Here is a 21,946-nt window from a genome sequence, read left to right as displayed (position 1 = left end):
CAGCGCCACTCTTCACCAGAAAAGATAGTCTTTCTTCCATTCACCGGAGCCCATGTATCTGTTTGGCTTTTCAGATATCTGATTAACTATTTGAATAGGTAAACAGTAATTATGATGCATCCCTTTATTTAGTAAAGTCCTAAATTAATGATAATAGTAATGCATCATTTTGTATTAAACATCTGTTATGTATCATACTATTACTTTCGTTTTCTGAGTTGTTCTAGTTTTAGTGGCTGAGTTGGAGATACATCTGAGCGCTGAGACTCCATCTGGCAGTTTTTTGGTCAGCATATTATTACAGCATTTACTGTTTGAAGAGGTCTGTTATATTCCACCTGCATGCTGTAATATTCACAGCACAGAGGCATTTGTCCGCAGCCACATCACACAGCAGCAAACACTAGCTGTTTGAGGTTTTGAAGAAACATGCAAACACACATCTATACAATAGTGTATTAGGGCCATTGTAGCTATACAAAAATATATATTGGTGATTCAACTATTCTGAGAAAAAAAACACTTGGAAAATTGTGTGGGGGGATCCCAATATAAACCAGACCTTCCAGACCTTCACTAAATAATGTTAAATAAAAGTATCTGGTCAGGATTCCTTCACCTTATCTTGCCTGGTTCACATGTTCCTTGGCGTTCACCAGAAAGAGCAGAGAACACTTTCTACCACACAACTGTAAATATGCACATAATGATGGTGATAAACTCTCACTTTTCTGGCACCTCCTCCTTGAGCTCTGATTGGTGCATATTGTGAAAGACAGAAGTTATAATTGATCAGGCTCCAACATGTAGCCTGGCATATCTCTCTGCCAAGTTACAGCAGTGACAACATGATCACCTAATCTGACCCATTGACCATCCCAAACTGTACAAATATCACGTCGCCTGATCCCGTGATTAGACTAAGCACCAACTCTGGAAAACTGTGGACTGTAAGCCTGTGATGCTTCACCATTTTTGAGAGGGCAATTTTACTTGACCTATATTACACATGATCACCAAAGACTATTTATATATAAAAGTATTCAGTCAATGTGAAATCATCCAGACTAATAAAGTAAGAATGTGTAGAGCAATCGAAGAATCAACATCACATGCAGCTGGAGAACTGCTTAAACCTTCTGAGAGGTGGGGGGGGGGGGGGGGGTTAGCAAGATAATGATGTCTTTTGGGTTTCAGCTAAAGAGCCGGTAAGAGGCCATGTACACTAGCATGTATAATGCATTAGAGGGTCAACCTATAGTGCTCTCTGGAGCATGAAATGTAAGGACCATTATAAACCTCCATCCTATGAATGAGACCACCATGACTGTGTATCAATTAAAGGTTTTCCTTTCATGTAGTTTGTTATAAAGCTTTTTGTGCATGTAAATGGTCTGCAAAGGCTCAAATCTGTGTGTTCCTTCCAGAGGGAGTTTCTCTCCCACACACTCTACCCCCCCCCCCCCCCCCCTGCCTGAAATGTCTCCATTGAACTCCTTTGTTTACTTCAGCAACATAGTGACATCATTATGTAACACTCTCGCTTCTTTTGGCTAGCGCTCCAACACATTGTACGTGATAGGCTAAGGGGCGAGATATCTCTAATGCGTCAACCAATCACAACAGAGCCGGCCAGCTAACCAATCAGAGCAGACTGGGCTCTGGTTTCAGACAGAGGGTGAAAAGAGGTGCTGCAGCACAGGCAGTATGAGAGAAATAAAGAGCTTTTTGCAGCATGGAAACTATAAAGCCTGGAAACATGTTTTGACCAAAATATTGCACTTGAAGACATCGCAAAGACTAAAACCAACTGCTAACTAGCACAAATGTTCTGCGGTTACTTGTAAGGATATATCTCTCCACACCAGCAGGGGGCAGTAAGCTTTATACGTCATTCAAAAAGGGAAACAGGGAAAACATCAAGCTGTGCAAACAAAGCAGGGTTTCCCCACCATTTTTACAAACCACTTAGCTTTCTTCCAGAAACTATCGTGTTTTGTAATGATCGGATGATATAAAGATGAAAACTGAAAAAAAGGTTTCTGTGTATAACCTCTTGTATTTAGTTGCATGTTTTTCTGAAGTCTGTATCTCTTTTGGCGCATTTCCACTACACGGCCTCGCTCGGCCCCGCTCGGTATGGCTGGGCCTCGTTAGGACTGGCTCACTTTATGGCGCATTTCCATTACAGTTTAGGAACTGGGGTAGTATCTATAGTAACGCAGTGTAGGCGGAGCCGTGACGTCATCTTCAATGAGAACCCCATAAAAACAACACAGCCGTTAGCTGTTAGCACTCAGAGCTCACTGCTCCTCATATCTGTTCAGAAACTAGACAAAAGTTAAACAAGTACAAACCACCGACTGCCTGTGTCATGGTGAATACAGTCGCTGCTTTATTTATGTCTGTATAGGCCGTTGTTGTGAGTGTGGACGGTCGGAGCATATACTGCGTTAGCTTAGCCAATCTCCATTTAGAAAACACGCATTTTAAAAGGTTTTTCGCCTGCCGTCTGTCTGCAGACTTGACAAAGCATTAATTCATGGTTTTTACTAATCGGTATCAGTATGTTGTTACTTCGGCATCATTTTGAAACGTGTATTACAATTAAATCACGGTCAAATATGTCCATCTTGTTGTAGTTGTAGCCCCCTTGCCAGCGATGCTCTCTCTAGTTTAGCATACTCAGCCCGACTCAGCCTTGACCCTGGCCCTAGACCCGCGATTTTATGAGGCCAGAAAAACTGTGAATTAGGACCCGCTACCCGGTACTAGGCCAAGTGGAAACGCAACCAAAGACGGGCCGCTGACGTCACAGCCCTCTTAAACCGTGCTGCGCGCTGTAGTGGAAACGCGCCATTTGTGTATTAATTAGCTTAAGCTGAACAGCCAATCAGAGTCATTTCTCTTGGCGACAAGCTATGCTGGCGATTCAACGTGCTGAATCATCCAAAAAGTTGTCGACAGTGTGGGACATTCCACATAACACTAAGCTCACGGACACTCAGGGAAGGCCCCACATTTTCAAATTTCCGACTGTCGTCTTTTTGTGTCAGGGCCTTAAGCTGTAGTCATGAGCACTGAGGACACATACTGTAGTCATGAGCACTGAGGAAACATATTTTTCAAAGCAGAAAAAGAAGCTCTTTTATCCGCGATAGCTTCCACAACAGCCTCAGCCGTTTCTCAGAACGCTCTCACACACGGATGCAGTCAGACTGTACTAACTGAGTTTTCTAATTGCCCTACAGAGCGTCCCTCTCCATTAGGCTTTGGGTCAGCTGGGAGGAGTGTGATGGTTCCCGAGCTCCCTGCGCACACACACACACACACACACACTCTGACAGCCATGCCTCAGAGATACTCCCACCAGAGGAGGAAAGCCAGCACAGCAGCTGCTAGGAGGATGGAGAGAAGACGCAGCGATCAGGGGAGAAGCAACAGCAGCCCCCCCAGTACCCCCAGCAGCCACCACCAGCGCTCCAAGAAGCTGGCCATGCTCTCCAGGTACGCACCCCCCCCACCTGGCTCACTGTTAGGGCGGCGCAGGAAGCTACAGACACTTAGGTTAGGTTAGTCACACTTCATTGGCAGAAATAACATGTAACTTTCTTCACATGCTGATGCAAATGCTTATTATTTAAAGACTTAGATTTGTATTCTCCCAAAGGGGAAATGTATATCTGCGCATAAGTATTTCTTCACAAAACTGCATACAACAACAAACATGTGTACAGAAAACAACAGCGTTATTGTGATTAGCAAGCTATGGAATTTAGCACCATTACTACTTAACTTATTCAATCTGGGGGTGGTCAGGGTCATGCGCTATTGGGAATGCTGAGCGAGTGATGGCTGGTAATTTGAATCTGATATTAGTCTTCAATATGCTCCATGTTTATTACTTTTTTCAGTTTTATGTTCTGACAAAAATTCTGTTGCAAGAATTTAAAGCTTTACTTCTTCAGCTTTGCCATTCCTGTCATGGAGAACACTCTCTGACTTCCACTGACTCCGTCCAGGTCTCTGATCCTCTGTCACTCTAAGACCAATGATGATTGTCTGGAAGAGGGGCATGCTGGGGAAGTGTCACATGGGTGCAGGACGTGGGGCCCGGGGGGGAGGACGGACGGGACTGTTGGGGATCAAACACAGTACGGAGACTCAGAGGATGGACACTGGAGGACAGCTCTGGAGAGAAGAGGAGGCACGGAGGCAGACCATAGCGTCACACTCAGGGAAAATAAAAGGAGCCTCAGGAGGTCCTTCAGCATCAAGGTACACTGCATGAGTTTACACTGGTGACTCATCAATAGTGATCAAATGCTTTAGTACTTCATCTAAGCATATTCTCAAACCAAAGTAAAGTCTTTCCGACCCTTGCTTTACTTTACATGTGTTGCCTTAGTTGTAATTATTTATTATGTTTATTTTGTTATGTATTATAAATATTAAACTGGATTAATTTAACTTTAATATGTAGATATATTATTTTAGGCCATTTAACATAACTGACTTAATTTGGTTAAGTGTAAATATCTCTTGTTGATCAGACGTTGTTTTTTATGTCGGCTCAATTCACAATTATTATGGTGGCTGGAAGTCTTTGCCAGGCGACAGACCATGGATTGAAGAATTTGAGAGAAATAGGTGTGAGGCAGATATTAGAAAGCTATCCATGTTGAAGGGATAATTGATTGTTGTTTCCAAATACTGATCGATTTGAAAAAGGAAGTTGGCTTGCTACAAGTTTGTTTCTCTCATAATCAACATTTTTACAGTTTGCATTGCTCAAATCAAACATTTCAAAATCACATGTTACTTAATTTTCCCTTTGTTGTGAGTACACATTATGCAAAGCATAATAACCCTAACCCCTTGCAATGCAAGGGGCAGTCTAGCATATGGTTAAAGAAAACGTCCATATTTGCAAGTTGTATTTATTCGGAAAGCTCCAATGTATCTGAATTGGAGCTTAAGAATATTGTACAGCATGCTGACTAAACAAATATGCCCCCGGTCCATTGTTCCAGATGATTTAAACCAAATAGAGTCATTTACTTTTGTTGAACCAATGAGTCAACCAAGGCAGCCCTAATAGTGATGACTTAAATCATTCATATATAAACAAACTAACAAGTCCAAAAAAAGGTGAATGGGTGATTTATTCCTGTCAACAGATGGACCCGGAACATCCACTATTTAATATACCGTTATCAAAGAAAAAACAGGATATTGTACAAATGTGTGTTTTGTGTATCCTACAAAGTGTCAACATGCAAACGCTGCGCTATGCACACTACTGGCTGTGTGTGCGTGCGTGCGTGCGTGTGTGTGTGTGCGTGCGTGTGTGTGTGTATGTGTATGTGTATGTGTGTGTGTGTGTGTGTGTGTGTGTGTGTGTGTGTGTGTGTGTGTGTGTGTGTGTGTGTGTGTGTGTGTGTGTGTGTGTGTGTGTGTGTGTGTGTGTGTGTGTGTGTGTGTGTGTGTGTGTGTGTGTGTGTGTGTGTGTGTGTGTGTGTGTGTGTGTGTGTGTGTGTGCGTGCGTGCGTGCGTGCTTGTGTGCTCTGGCTGACCTGAATGTTAAAACTTGAGACAAAGACAGGGCTGTGCTGTTTCGACAATTGTTTATCTGATAAATGATACTCACATTTACATCTGATCAAATGAGCCAATCGGTTACATGTTTGTAACTTCAAATAAAGTTAAATGACAATAACTGACAAATAATACGTCTCATAAATATAGTAATCCAATGAAAAAATCTCATTGCTTTTTGTTGAGGGACCCCATTGCTAAGTCTACAAAGATATTTAATCAATGCACCACTCTATTGGCTTAGAAGTTTCCAATAACATATAATAATAAATACATGTGCAAATCAGAAATAACTCAAAAAAGTTTCTCTTCCTATAGCCCTACAGATATATTAACCATAAGAAACTGAGATTTCATGTCGATCATAGTGAAGATGTTAAAGTGGACCTATCATGCTATATTTGAATAATATAGTGTAGGACCATACCTATATAAGGCATATTTATACTTTTTTTTTTTCAAAATACCAAACAGATCATGCATTTTAGCCATGCCTCATTTTGCTCAATTTGACATTTTTTAGATCTGTTTTAGCAAGGGTTGATTCTGTGAGCAACAGCACCACCTACAGGCCTGGCATATGTACTACAGCGTCTCCAGCGCTTTCGAACGGCAATGCCGTGGTTGTCTCCTCCTGATTGGTGGAGTTGGCCCAATAGCCGTAGCGCCACTGTCCTGACGTCAGGACAGTGTTCAAATCTGGATCAGTTTTTATCAGATCCGTTGCAGCCCCTTTTTTAGAGATTTGGGTATGGAGGAAAATAGAGAGGGTTGTGTTTTCTGACACTTGGTGAGTTCCCTGGAACACCGGGGACACATATTCATGTAGAAAAGACGTACACAAGTGCATTTTGCATGATAGGTCCCCTTTAAGCTGGCTGTTGTCCCACTTCATGACTGCTAAACTCTCCTGACCAAAGCTGAGCTCCACAGTCCCTTAATGGAGCAGGGCTTCCCCTCTGGGGCAAATTCACACCAGGTCGAACATCAATCACTTTTAATCACCAACCAGACACTAACGTTATTACATACAGACATGTCCATTTGGAGTTTATGTTGAGACTAAATAATTTACAGTCAAAGAGACATTTGTGAATAATGTCTTTGTAAATACAGCTATGTTGTCATAAAGGGCATTATTTAAACACATTTAAGTTTTCATGCTTATCAATTATTGGATTTCTTTGTTTCTCATGCATTAAACATCCATGTGATTGCTCCATTCAAATAGTAATTGACATAAAGAAAATACCTTAGTACACATTTTGAGAGCACAACCACTCTGTCTTTATAACATTTGTTTGATAATCTGATCACATGTCACCTCAAGAACTATGAGAACATGCTCAAAACACTGGGGCCCAGTTTAAGACCTTAGGGGAGAGCAGGGTAAGACAGTGGGTAAGTTGACCCCTTTATCTAAAGAAAATGTGCACATTTGTAAAGATGGTAAAAACAAGGAAATTGGTCAATTTTTCCCCAGATGGTTCAATTTACCCCTTATGTGGATTAATTTACCCCTTGGATGGGACAAGTTAAGCCTTTTTTTTGAGAAGTCATATTTTCATGGCCCTTTGTGATGGATGCATTATTTTCACTTTGATTGACAGAAGACATCCTGAAGTAAAGGCTGTTGTTGTCATTTTACTTCCATCTCATGAGGACAACATAAGTAAGGATCGGCTCATCTTACCCACTCTCCCCTACTGCTGTTGCCACCGCACAGCCAGATGTTTGATAAGCTCATACAGCTTGCGTTCTACTCCCAGTATAGAGGTTACTTGTTCACTGTTTCACTGTAACTGATGTGTGTGCCCATACAGGAGAGCAGTATCTGGAAGATGTGTGTAGCCACAGGGCCGGCTGAGGAGGTATGTGGGCCACAGACGGCTGATAACAGTGTCCAGACAGAAGACAAAGACCCTAATGTGCCAGGGAGGAATGGAGAGACCACACAGAGGTAATAACACACAGCAACACACCGCTAAGCACTTCAAGGTCAAAGCTGCACTTTGGGTAGAATTACAAAAACTTCATTCATATTAGGTGAAAAACTGTGCAAAATGTGCAACATGAGAGTCATGAAGGTTATGTGAACTACTAGTGTTATCCAGCTGCTCCACAATAACTGATCACTTTCCTACCAGGCGTTTTAAATAAAAAATAGGCCTGTGTTAAATCAGTGCAAAGGACTGCGTAGGGGGGGTTGTGTGGCCATTGTGAAAACAATGGATGAATGTAATCTCATCCTCCTCATAATATTTGATAGCTTTTCCTAGTATTTTAATGCAGAATGTTCACTAATGGTTAACTTTGTAATACGTTTCTGTTGGGAACTGTTCAGGGTTAGGTTTAGGCAACCGAAGCACTTGGTAAGCATTAGAAGAAAGATGTTTTGTTTATGCAGTAAGGTTTTTCTTGTGTTTCTGTGTCCGTATGCTTTCTCTTCAGACGCTGCAGCTTCCTGAGCCCAGACAAGCTGGCTCCCTTTAACGGACACTTTCTAAACGGCAGTACTTGGATTGCAGGGGAGGCGATGAGGAGCGTTCACATAAAAGCCTTCAGTGAGGTAATTCAAGCTAACAGATGAAATTGACTCCATGGCATTTTCTTCCTCTTTTCTCGTATTTTTAGGAAAACACCAAACTACTGTCTACAGTACATGAAGCATACTCCATTGATATTGACTCATTAGATATAGAGCTTTCGATATGAGCACATTTTGTCTTTGACCTGCTCCAGCAGATAGCTGCACATTCTGTGTGTTTAATCATTTCAGCAAACTTAAGTTGAATTTTGATAGGGTTAACTTACTATCTCATTATAATGACTTAGCTATCTCATTATTATGACTTACTATCTCATTATTAGGACTTAGCTATCTCATTATTATGATTTAAGCCGACTACCAGCAAGTCAAAGCAATACACTAGCTAGCTGTAAGCAATCCTGATTTTGGAGCACTCCTGAAGAGATTACATTGTTTCTGCTCTTGCCACACGCCAAAGCTTGTTATTTTGTAGCTTCCTCTGTAGTGTCCGTAGGCTTAGTTTAATATTGTGTGATTTCCAAAACCACTAAAATGTCCTTATTTGTGAATCCGTGTCTAAAGTAGTCTTCAATTATAGTATCCATTAGTTCAGCTAAGTGTGTCCCACACACTTGCTTCTGTTGCTTTGGTGTAAAGGGATGAAAGCTCATTTAAAAATTGCTCTTATATGATAGTAAGTCATAATAATGAGATAGTAAGTCATTGTTGTAGAAATGTATCATTAAATCTAATTTAATCATAAGTATTACTGTAACTTCATTCTCTGTTTATTTCCAACGGTTTGAATTCACATCTAGCCTCTAATTTCCACTTGCTTAGAACAAATAAAAGGCTGTCTCTACAACCATTGGTTTGTAATGAACATGTATGTGAGTTTCAACCGTCTGGCCAAATGTTTTCCTGTAATGTATATTGCATAGCTGTATGTAAGTTTCAACCATTTGGTCAACACTTCTTGTATATTTGCTTGCTGAGGACCTTCCCCTTCCCTCCTTCTGTAGTGTATAAAGTGTATGTATTTTCTGTTGTATGTTGTCAAATCTTCTACAAACCTTTTAGTGCAAGACTCTGTCCTTTCAGCTGAAATAGATTAACTCTGTTAAATGCTTTTGGACTTTTATTGACTTTATTAAATAACAAAACGTTGCTTTAAACTTCTATTGTTTGTTCATTTCTTGCCAAACAGGTTGTTTCTGTTTTTTAAGTGGAATTTCATCCACAGTTATAATAATGAGATAGCTAAGTCATTATAATGAGATAGCTAAGTCATTATAATGAGATAGCTAAGTCATTATAATGAGATAGCTAAGTCATTATAATGAGATAGCTAAGTCATAATAATGAGATAGCTAAGTCATAATAATGAGATAGCTAAGTCATAATAATGAGATAGCTAATATGAGATAGCTAAGTCATAATAATGAGATAGCTAAGGCATAATAATGAGATAGCTAAGTCATTATAATGAGATAGTAAGTCGTAATAATGAGATAGCTAAGGCATAATAATGAGATAGCTAAGTCATTATAATGAGATAGTAAGTCGTAATAATGAGATAGCTAAGTCATAATAATGAGATAGCTAAGTCATTATAATGAGATAGTAAGTCATTATAATGAGATAGTAAGTCGTAATAATGAGATAGCTAAGTCATAATAATGAGATAGCTAAGTCATTATAATGAGATAGTAAGTCGTAATAATGAGATAGCTAAGTCATAATAATGAGATAGCTAAGTCATTATAATGAGATAGTAAGTCGTAATAATGAGATAGCTAAGTCATAATAATGAGATAGCTAAGTCGTTATAATGAGATAGCTAAGTCATAATAATGAGATAGCTAAGTCATTATAATGAGATAGTAAGTCGTAATAATGAGATAGCTAAGTCATAATAATGAGATAGCTAAGTCATTATAATGAGATAGTAAGTCGTAATAATGAGATAGCTAAGTCATAATAATGAGATAGCTAAGTCATTATAATGAGATAGTAAGTCGTAATAATGAGATAGCTAAGTCATAATAATGAGATAGCTAAGTCATAATAATGAGATAGCTAAGTCATAATAATAAGATAGCTAAGTCATAATAATGAGATAGCTAAGTCATTATAATGAGATAGTAAGTCGTAATAATGAGATAGCTAAGTCATAATAATGAGATAGCTAAGTCATAATAATGAGATAGCTAATATGAGATAGCTAAGTCATAATAATGAGATAGCTAAGTCATAATAATGAGATAGCTAATATGAGATAGCTAAGTCATAATAATGAGATAGCTAAGTCATAATAATGAGATAGCTAAGTCATTATAATGAGATAGCTAAGTCATTATAATGAGATAGCTAAGTCATAATAATGAGATAGCTAAGTCATAATAATGAGATAGCTAAGTCATAATAATGAGATAGCTAATATGAGATAGCTAAGTCATAATAATGAGATAGCTAAGGCATAATAATGAGATAGCTAAGTCATTATAATGAGATAGTAAGTCGTAATAATGAGATAGCTAAGGCATAATAATGAGATAGCTAAGTCATTATAATGAGATAGTAAGTCGTAATAATGAGATAGCTAAGTCATAATAATGAGATAGCTAAGTCATTATAATGAGATAGTAAGTCATTATAATGAGATAGTAAGTCGTAATAATGAGATAGCTAAGTCATAATAATGAGATAGCTAAGTCATTATAATGAGATAGTAAGTCGTAATAATGAGATAGCTAAGTCATAATAATGAGATAGCTAAGTCATTATAATGAGATAGTAAGTCGTAATAATGAGATAGCTAAGTCATAATAATGAGATAGCTAAGTCGTTATAATGAGATAGCTAAGTCATAATAATGAGATAGCTAAGTCATTATAATGAGATAGTAAGTCGTAATAATGAGATAGCTAAGTCATAATAATGAGATAGCTAAGTCATTATAATGAGATAGTAAGTCGTAATAATGAGATAGCTAAGTCATAATAATGAGATAGCTAAGTCATTATAATGAGATAGTAAGTCGTAATAATGAGATAGCTAAGTCATAATAATGAGATAGCTAAGTCATAATAATGAGATAGCTAAGTCATAATAATAAGATAGCTAAGTCATAATAATGAGATAGCTAAGTCATTATAATGAGATAGTAAGTCGTAATAATGAGATAGCTAAGTCATAATAATGAGATAGCTAAGTCATAATAATGAGATAGCTAATATGAGATAGCTAAGTCATAATAATGAGATAGCTAAGTCATAATAATGAGATAGCTAATATGAGATAGCTAAGTCATAATAATGAGATAGCTAAGTCATAATAATGAGATAGCTAATATGAGATAGCTAAGTCATAATAATGAGATAGCTAAGTCATAATAATGAGATAGCTAAGTCATTATAATGAGATAGTAAGTCGTAATAATGAGATAGCTAAGTCATAATAATGAGATAGCTAAGTCATAATAATGAGATAGCTAAGTCGTAATAATGAGATAGCTAAGTCATAATTATGACTTACAGGATTTTAATTTATTTTTCCTGTGGTGCAAACAGGCTTCCATAATCCTGACTACTGGTCCGTATGATAAGCTTTTTTTCTTCTAAATAAATCTAAATTTAAATGTATTTATAAACAAAGTGCAATTAATTTCTAAATGATCATTTGCATGCCCAACACAGAGCATCCTGGGACTGTTGGGCTGAAATGATAGACAACAAACTGTGTGTGTGGGCATGTCATGTCTCTGCAGTCTGCCAGTCTTCCGACACACACTCAGACAAAAGGCTCTTTTGATTCAGTCAGAGATGGAAACAAACAAAAAGGCATTTAAAGAATGTATTTAATAATGTGAAGAGAAGAAAATTCAGCAACATTTATATAATTTGTTGGCTTCAAACTGCTTGTGGAATTTGAGGAATAACACTTGTCTATTCAAGCTAAACACAATGTGTATTCCAGAAATGCACAGTCAAGGAATTTGTCAATTGTCAAGGTAATTTCGTTAAATATAGTTGAGTAAAAATCACATTGTGAGTTTTACCTTAACACAAGGAGCTGCACATGTACAAGCTCATGTATGGATGTCTCATTATAGACTAGAGCTGTTAGCACTGAACCCAGCATGGTGTGCTTTCATTGGTCCAGAGGAAGTGGGTTTTAGGTCTTATGCCCCTCATCAAAGCAGTTCCAGGGCCAGTTCGGAGCTAGTGCCCGATTAAGCACCGTTCTTCCTGTTTCCACTGCAGCGGGGCCATCTCTTAGCACTGAAAATGTATTCCTATCTGGCCACACTGGACTGCCCGTCCAGAAACCAAGAACCAAAAACGTCACGAGGCGGGGGCAGGGGCGCTGAGCAAAGTGACTAGATCGCGACCACACACTTATAAAAAACACACTTATATAAAGTGAGGCAACACTAACCAGGCAGAGTTTGATGCCGTTTGTTTTGACCTTACTTTTAATGATCATCCGTTCTCTGTTATTTGCCATTTTGAAGCCAAGCACACTGCCTCTAATGTTTTCCTCTTGTTTTTATTATAGCAGCTATTGTGTGGAATCAGTACTTGGGCTACACAAGTAAAATCATAAAGAAAAATACGCAGGTAAAATGTGCCTGTAGAAAACGGCTTATGCCACAATATGATACCAACAAGTAGTCAAGATAGTCAGATGAGCTTCAGTTGCTATGCTAACATCACCTGTCTAATACCAGAGAAACTTTAATGACAGCGTTATGATGCCGAACTGCGTCAATTCAGACTGAAACACATTCACTGATGGGGATGGGGGATATTTATCAGCTGCTTGTGTGAGAGTCAGACAGTGAATACTTTACAGCGGCCGCTGCCGTGAGTTAACGGGAGAATAAACTCTGCCGTGAGTTAAAGGTAGGGTAGATAAGTTTGAGAAACCGGCTCGAGATACACTTTTTGTTATATTCCATGGAATGCTCTTAACATCCCGATAGCAATGAATATCTTAAGTGCTTTGACAAAAAATCCATAAAAAGTGTCATCTGTGGAAGCCGTAGTACTGTAAAAAGCACGACCAATCATTTTAGCCGGCCCGGTTAAAATAACTGGATGGCCTACCTGCCTGTCAGCCTTCCATCTGTGCACAAACTTATCTCGTGCCCTCATTGGTCATGTGCGCATTCGTGTGTGTTGGAGGAGGGGCTCTGTAAGGAAGTGGCAGATTTTCTCTGGTTGTGTATTTTCAAATTCTTGCGATCTCGAGCCTGTTTCTCAAACTTACCTACCCTACCTTTAACGGTAGACTAAACTCTGCCGTGAGATAAAAGTAGACGAGCAGCACTGCAGCGGTCGGTAAATGCCGCTGAACCACGTTAATAAACAATGAATGAAACAAAGAACTGCGTGATCGCTGTGTATGCTGTGGATAACATTAATGTTGGCAAGGACAAGGTACACATAAAACTAGTTGCTAAAACAAAACACGGGAGTGTACCTTGTTAGCTAATGTTAGCTAGCTGACATTAACGTTACACATTAAACTCGTTTAACACTCACCTCGGCTCTTACAGAACCAACTAACTCCCCTTTTGTGTATTTGCAGCTCTCAACATGCCCAGACGTGTAATGATTTTCACCTCGTTTAATACTTTTCGCCTCATTCTGAAAGAGGTGAAATGTGCTAAGATGGCCGTCACCATCAAAATCAACATGATTTTATTGATTTCAAAATGGTCGGTTTACTTCCGCACATTTTTTTTTTTATGTTTACTGTAACTGTCCAAGTCCGTTCACATTTGTTCTTCCATTAACCAGTCTTTAAAAACTTCCAGAGCTCATACTGTGTTCCTGTTAGTGTTTACTTTCTGTCTGTCTTCTTCTGTTGTTCACTTTAGTGTTGACTTCCTGTCTGTCTTCTTCTGTTGATTTCTCTGAATTCCAGCGCGCTGTCTTTACATTTCTTTCCTTCTCTTGTTCTCTTTTTCAGTTTTTCTGGGGACAATTTATCCATCATGAATCTAAAGTTTCATGCTCTCCACAAATAAAAAAAATGCCATGGTGTTTTCTGGTGGAGGTAAACATTTGTTTTTCTGGGGTTTTTTTTTGGCCACAGCTGACGTTATATTGACCGGACTTCTTTCTGCGATTGATATGACTGCACATAGTCCCTTGCTTAGAGTATCCTTAGCAACGGTCTATTATCCTTAACAACAGTCTGCTATTGAAATAGAACAGACCTCTGGAATGTCCAAATTGACCAATCAGAATCGAGTATTCAGCCAAGCCGTGTATTAATACTTGATACTATACTCTTTTACTTTACACTAAACTTAACTACGCAATTCTTAATGCATAATGTATACTATCCTCTCCTGAGGAATCTATTAGAAGGATAAGTGAGATGGGTTGCTTTGTGCTGTACAAGCAGAAATAAGAAGTAAGCTGAAGTTAACTTTAAACACATTCTGCCATTCTGTTGGGCCACAGATGTCATGTTTCTCTTCACTGGTGTTTTGTCTACTTTAGGACATCTCCACATGTGAAGACACTCTCCATTCACACAGTCTGAATACAAGCCCACAGCACCCTGCCCTCACCCCCCCCTCTGACCCTCTGTGCCTGCCTGGATACATGGAGGAGGAACTGATGGCCAACAACAACCACCTCAAGGTAAACTCCTTAGTCTTACCCACTATTACATTTAAATGATGAACCTGTTGAAAAATGTTTCATCCAACACTTTAAAAAAAAAAAGGACAACGTATGTTTTGTGTGTGTGTGTGTGTGTGTGTGTGTGTGTGTGTGTGTGTGTGTGTGTGTGTGTGTGTGTGTGTGTGTGTGTGTGTGTGTGTGTGTGTGTGTGTGTGTGTGTGTGTGTGTGTGTGTGTGTGTGTGTGTGTGTGTGTGTGTGTGTGTGTGTGTGTGTTTGTGTGTGTGTAGTTACCCATCCCAGAGGTGAACAAGGACAGATGCTGGGACACAGAGAAGCAGAAGCCACCAGGACAGACTGTCAATTCAACCGGTGTGTATCATACAGTTTTCACTCTAAAGTAAAAGTGACCACCAGTGAGAACCATACTGTGTTTCACTTTGCATCAGTGTTTGAGAGGAGGCTGCACGAACAGCAGGCTGCTGCTCTGTTCTGACTCTGCTAAAGCTTTTAGAGTGTATAGTAATGACGGATGAGAGGAGAGAGAGGATGATGGGGAAATAATATGTTTATTGTCTTCAGGGGGGGGGTGAGGCCAGGGGGTAATATCCTTTTAACACCAGGAAGCCTCATGGCTTATGGGAAATGCGGTCCTAATTGGGAGAAATGCTGTGCTTATAGCTCCAGCGGCGTGAGATTGAACAGCTTGTAAAAGGTAGTTTATGTTTCTAATGATATGTATAATGATGGGTTAGAGATACAAAGTTGTTTTCTGCGAAGACGTATTACTCATCAGGCAAATAGAAAACCAAATGAAACTAGAGAATGCAATTCCTGAAGAAATTGCTAGTGGGAATGCTTTAGATAGATAGATAGATAGATAGATAGATAGTACTTTATTGATCCCAAATTGGGAAATTGTTGTTGTTACAGCAGCATAAAAGGCATTTTACAATAAAACAAAGCTACAAAATATACAAGAATAGAAAGAAAAATAAAATAAAATAAAATATAAAATATACATGTTGAAATAGAAAATATACATGCAGATATTATATATACAAATATATATATATATTCAAAATATATGACATTATGGAATATGGAGTATAAATATTGAACAGATTATAGAGTAAAATGTACAACGTGGTTTAATTTCTAGAGAAACTATGGAGCAGAGAGTTCTCTTCCAGCCAGAGGTGATTTATTGTACAGAGTTATTGCAGTGGGCAGGAATGTTTTCCAGTATCTGTCCTTGTGACAGGGGAGCTGCAGCAGTCTGTTGGAGAAGGAGCTGCAGCAGTCTGTTGGAGAGGGAGCTCTGTTGACTGTCCAGCTGCTGAAAAGCTGACGCTAAACTGCTATGCTGAAATGTAATGTGTAAGAAGAAAGTGAAGAATTTAGATTGAAATGATACATGAACACTGGGGGCTTGAATGTGTGATGAGCAGTGTTGGGCAAGTTACTTTTAAAAAGTAACTAGTAATAGTTAAAGTTACTGCTCTCAAAAACTAGTTACTTTATTAGTTACTAAATTATAAAAGTAACTGGTAACAAGTTACTTTACTTTACTTTAAAAATAATAACAATAAAAATACAAGTTTTTGTGTTGTTCTGTGGCACAGTAAGACTAGTTTTATAGCCCCATGTACATTAGGTGCTTCAGGAGATTGGCATTGCTGTTATTCGATGTGGACAATGCTTTCTGTCCTGCACACAGTTTACATTTGACCGTAATATTTTTTGCGTCCTTTATCCCCACAAATTGAAAATAGTGGTTATATCTCCAAGTTGTAAATGCGCTGCTGCTCTCGCTGATACTTGCATCTGCCATTGTGTGTGTGTGTGCTGGTGGTGGGCGTTGCCGTGTATGTGTGTGTGTTAGCAAGTGTTTGTGTGTCTGTGTATTTTCCCCATAAGGCAAGACCTGCCCAACTCTGTCTCTGATTGGCTTACCCTGAAATGTTACCCCACGTTAACCAATCATCACTCCTCTCTGGTCACTTTCACTTTTCCATGGTACTGTGAGAGGACATAACTGTATTCGCCTGTAAGTTACATCCGCAGGGAGATTCGGTTCAGTTGGACCACATAATGTAACGCAGTAACGCACCCATTTAAATCACAGTAACTATAACGGCGTTACTGAATGGAAATAGGTAACTAGTAACGTTATTAGTTACCGCAAAAGGTAGTTGCGTTACAGTAACGCGTTAGTTTGTAACGCGTTAGTCCCAACACTGGTGATGAGAGAAGAAAAGAAAGTAAAAAGGCTTGGAAAAGCAGCAGAATATTTGAACTGCAAACTTTTGAACTAAGTTGATGGCGAATGATCTGTCGCCAAGCAACGGCATTTGATGACATCCCATAATACGCTTAGATGCGTTGATGGCTGCATCGTTACCAAACCTGTGAAGTTTTGGGCCGTTTGGAGCATTTTCACTGAAGTTATGAGAAAACCATGTTTCATGGTGAGCATTGTGTTGCCATGGCAACGGCATTTGAAGAAATCTCAAAACTGTCCCGTAGATGTCTTCACGGCTGGACTGTTAGCACACATGTGAAGTTTGAGCACTTTTTGGACATTTTCATACGAGTTATAGCGACATCGTCTTTTATGGCGAATCTTTTATATGCCGTTTCCATGGAAACGGCATATGATGACACCCCATAATTGACGTAGAGCTGTTGAGGGCTGGACCGTTAACCATTATCTGAAGTCTGCTGCTCTGAGCATGTCAGTTGGAGTTATGACATCATCGTGTTCCATGACACAGGTGTTTATATTTGAGCTAACGACGTGTCCAGAGATCAAAGGTTTCCATGGTGATATAATAATAATAAATAATTTTGTGCGTAGCATAACAGATAGTTGAAATGCTGTATCAGCATTCCCACTAAATAACCTACAGTACAGTGAACATACTAGAACCAAAACCAGGGATTGACATTAAATATTTAGAAGTTCACATATTTTCTTGTCAAAGACTTGTATTTACATAACATAGAGTGGGAAGCTTCCCCATTACGTATGAATTATATAAATAATTCAAATAAATGTGGCAAAGGCTCAAATTTGTTGAACAACACATTTGTAACAGCTTTATTAATTGACCAAAAAATATGAACAGTTGGAAGATTGAAAATGGGATTATTATTAGGGTTATTTGTAGGTCATTGAAAAGTAGAATCATTTAGAAAGATGTGAACATTGAAGTTTCTATTTTAGAAAAGCTGACACTGTAGTGCATCGCTGGTTTTAAAAGTGATTTATAAGAGTCATGTTTAAAGATGTGCAATACTTAAAACGTTTATAAAGATCCTCTGAGTGTGTGTCATTAGTTAGCTGATAAAATGTTAGGGATAAATACCTTGACATATTGACTACAAGAGCTTGAATCAAACAAGCAACCTTGTATTTGAAAGATTAACTGACATAGCAACAGTCGCACGTGGTATATAAGTGGTGTGGCTGAGTACTTTAAAGGGTTTATGAATAGAGGGGACTTGAATGTGAAATAAGAACAAGAAAATAAAAGTCTAAATGCATGAAAAAGCAGCAGAATATTTGAACTGAAAACTTTAGAACTAAAAGCATACGTCACCAATAATGTCTAAAATATGTGGAACATGTTGAAGTCAGTATGAAGTCTCCATCAGACGGAAAATAATAGGCTGAGACAGTCTGTTAAACTCCAGTGACCACGTCATTAGTCTGCTGCTCTAATTATGTCAATTGGAGTTATGACATCATCGTGTTCCATGACACAGGTGTTTATGTTTGAGCTAACGAGGTGTCCAGAGATCAAAGGTTTCCATGGTGATTAGTGAGAGGAAAGCATTTTCATTGTTCTGAATGAGAGATAAACCTGTTACATGTGAATGTTTTGTTGAAGAACCATAACAGATATCGGTGAAATTTCAAAGCGTGAAGCATGTCAAGGAACTTGAGCATCTGAAGTGTACTTTTTGTGTACTTTCGGGTTAATAATGTGGCCTTTTTGGCAGATTAACTAAAGGTGTGCGGCTGCTGTGGTGGGGAAAGATGAGGCTGAATTTACAATGGAGTTTAATGGAGACATGTTGAACGTTTTTGTCACTTCATGCCCTCAAGAGGCATTTTGTTTAATTATTTTTGCTTAATTTTTTTTTATCTTTCAAGCTACGAGATGTTTTCCTACGTATGTCATGAGAAATGATGTCTCAGGAATGTAGGGTTTGGGAATTATGGGTTCAAAAGAAAATATGAAGGCAAAATTAAATCTGTCCTCCACTCCAGCTGTGACATCACGCACTCTAATATCTGAAGAAGGCCTCTTTACCAAGGTCTGAACAATGTTTAATATCTGTAAAAGTAAGAATCAGATTTAAAAGTTGTGTTACACGAATAATGTCAGAAAGATGTGTAACATTTTAAAGTTGGAATGAGGTTTCTGAGTGAAAGTATGAAGGAGCAGTTAGCAGTTGAAGAAGGAGCAGTTAGCAGTTGAAGTTGCATGAAGATTGTTGAAGTCTGAAGAGTTCTCCATTGACTTCCATGTTAAAAATGGGATGTATTAGCGCAGTGGTTCTCAACTGGTCAGGCCTCGGGACCCACTTTTTACTTGGTCAATACATCGCGACCCAACATTTTGAACCACTCAAATCTATTCAACAAAAAATCGTGCTGTAATATATACGCTTTTGAGCATACAATATTAATAAAAGTGAATTACAGTGCATATATCCCTTATATCCCTTCACAGAACTAAAGTATGCTTTTAAAAAAGGTTTAATGAGATGATGGAATCAAAGCTGAACTATATAAAAAGGCACACATGCTGAAAACCCAACCCCAGAAGGGGGGTCTGGGGGGATTCTCCCCCAGGAGATTTTTAGAAATACTAACATAAACTACGCATTCTGGTACACTCTGAGAAGAAAATAAATAAATCTATTACTACCCGACATATTAATAATATTTTATGCCATTGTTTGTTTTTCACTTTGTTCTGACATCTTGCTGCGAGAAGAGCAAAGAGGAGAGAGTGTGTGACTTGCTTTAAATTGTGGTAAGGGTAGATAGCTCCCATTGTTCTGTGACCTGTCAATCATCAAACCGGGGGTCATATTTCATTATGTGTTCATTTTTATCTGAAGTTGTACCCATGGATGTATAAAGAAGAGTTCTACCGCAAAGTTATTCTCCGTGGGGACTTCCGGCAACAATCTTGATTCTGATTGGCCAGAAGACTCGAAAAAACATCAGCAAAGATATTTTATTGAGAAGATGATCGTGACAGAAGTTTTCAAAACCGTTTATGGTCTCCGGTACTTCCAGTCCAACGCCAACTGCATGCACAGCGTTAGAAAATCGGGCCTTCAAAATAAAAGTTTGACTTTTTCCCCAAAAAAAAAAAAAAAAAAATTCCAATTTTTTTTTTCAACTTTTTTTTCTTCACTCACACATCCGCGACCCACTCGAAACGGGTCCGCGACCCACTTTTGGGTCGCGACCCACCAGTTGAGAACCACTGTATTAGGGGATGTATCTCTGGAATTATGAAAGTTATGAATGATAAAAGTAATAGCCATTGATTCCCGACCGAGCTGAACGTTTTGATGTTTGAACGGAGTTTCTGCGATGTTCAATGTGGGAGAAGAAGCAGCGCAAAATAACCCGGCGGAATAATAAAGAATTTTGTGCGTAGCATAACAGATAGTTGGAATGCTGTGTCAGCATTCCAACTAAAATATTGCAATAAATAAAATACAAAATACCAGATAATAAAACATTTATTTTTTTAACAAAACAGTAAAAAGGTGCAATAAAAAGATAATAAACATAAATGAAAATAAAATAAAATAATACAAGTTAAATGAAGATATGTAAAATGTCCAAATAAAAGATAAAATACAAATAAATAAAAATATTTTTATGGATAAAATCACCTCAAAATAGAGACTGAGATGAATGTAAAGCTGATGCTGGTTGTGATGGTGTGTGTGAGCAGGTGTTCACCCGTACTGGATCGGAGATCTGGACAGCATCATCATGAAGAGCCCGGAGCTTCATCCCACTCATCCCCATGGCAACAGGGGTTTATATGGAAACAGGAAGTCCCTGTCCCAGCAGCTGGAGTTCCCTCACACCACCACACAAGTATTTGATTTATTTTCTCAATATTATTAACACAATGCATTAAAGATCACCTGGTGACCACCACACATTTTCATTCATCTAATAATGAGCACAAAAAACTGCACTTCTGCACCAGACTCCCACAGGCCATAAGACTGTTAAACACCTGAACTTTGAAACAACATCCATAACATTCATCTGGCTGCAACTTACAAATGTTTTATCTAATATATCATATTCCAATAACTTGTATATATATATATAATATAATATATCTTATTGCACTATTTCATTATTTCACTTTTCTTTTACTATTTTTCTTTTTGTATTTACTATTTACTTGCACTATTTCTCTCTGTTTTTCTGTTTTATTGTGTTGCACTGTTGGAGGAGCCAACAAAAACCTAAGATTTTCCTCGTCATAACTACACTGTAGCTATGTTCGTATGACCAATAAAAGCCTTGAACCTTGAGAGTGAGTCACATTAAAGGGGCCCAGCAGCACTGTTTCCTCTGGGGCTCCCCGCCATGAGTAGAACAGGAAACCCTTTCTATATGTTACTACTGTACTTACTGGTAGGAAAGTTAATAATTCATTACATAATGCCCTGCTCTCTGTGTGTGTGTGTGTGTGTGTGTGTGTGTGTGTGTGTGTGTGTGTGTGTGTGTGTGGTGTGTGTGTGTGTGTGTGTGTGTGTGTGTGTGTGTGTGTGTGTGTGTGTGTGTGTGTGTGTGTGTGTGTGTGTGTGTGTGTGTGTGTGTGTGTGTGTGTGTGTGTGTGTGTGTGTGTGTGTGTGTGTCTCCAGCCTGTGCGCCCCTCCCGCTCCCTCAGCTCTGCTCAGCTGGTTCACTCCTGCAGTAACGTGCAGGCGTTCATCATCTGTAACGTGGTGCTGATGAAGGGCCACGGAAAGGTACGACATGTAACGGAATTTACAGCAGAATCAGATGTTACTTAGGTAATCCCAGAGTTAAGGAAAGTAATCAGATGACATTATTTGTATATTGTGATAGCTCCACTGATACACTTTTGAGTCTGAGTATGTTGTTGAATA

The 21,946-nt window shown here is 38.7% G+C and overlaps 1 protein-coding gene across 3 annotated transcripts in view; it reads left to right on the top strand.

Moving 5' to 3' along the window:
- Positions 1-4,152: 4,152 nt before the first annotated feature.
- il16 (interleukin 16) overlaps positions 4,153-21,946 on the top strand; it is a 35,333-nt gene continuing 17,539 nt past the window's right edge. For 2 of the 3 annotated variants that reach the window (XM_034127372.1, XM_034127363.1), the window contains exons 1-7: positions 4,153-4,278; positions 7,422-7,558; positions 8,050-8,167; positions 14,647-14,790; positions 15,061-15,142; positions 20,764-20,912; positions 21,698-21,805. In XM_034127372.1, coding sequence (XP_033983263.1) covers positions 7,440-7,558; positions 8,050-8,167; positions 14,647-14,790; positions 15,061-15,142; positions 20,764-20,912; positions 21,698-21,805 — 720 coding nt within the window. In that variant the 5' untranslated portion in view covers positions 4,153-4,278; positions 7,422-7,439. Of the gene's footprint in view, positions 4,279-7,421; positions 7,559-8,049; positions 8,168-14,646; positions 14,791-15,060; positions 15,143-16,133; positions 16,151-20,763; positions 20,913-21,697; positions 21,806-21,946 lie in introns of those variants that run through there. The other variant, XM_034127381.1, reaches the window with a different exon arrangement.

This window comes from Trematomus bernacchii, unplaced genomic scaffold, assembly GCF_902827165.1.
Source record: "Trematomus bernacchii unplaced genomic scaffold, fTreBer1.1, whole genome shotgun sequence".
Taxonomy (NCBI): Eukaryota; Metazoa; Chordata; class Actinopteri; order Perciformes; family Nototheniidae; genus Trematomus; species Trematomus bernacchii.
Note: the sequence above shows the minus strand (reverse complement) of the source record. Positions and strands in the feature narration are given on the sequence as shown.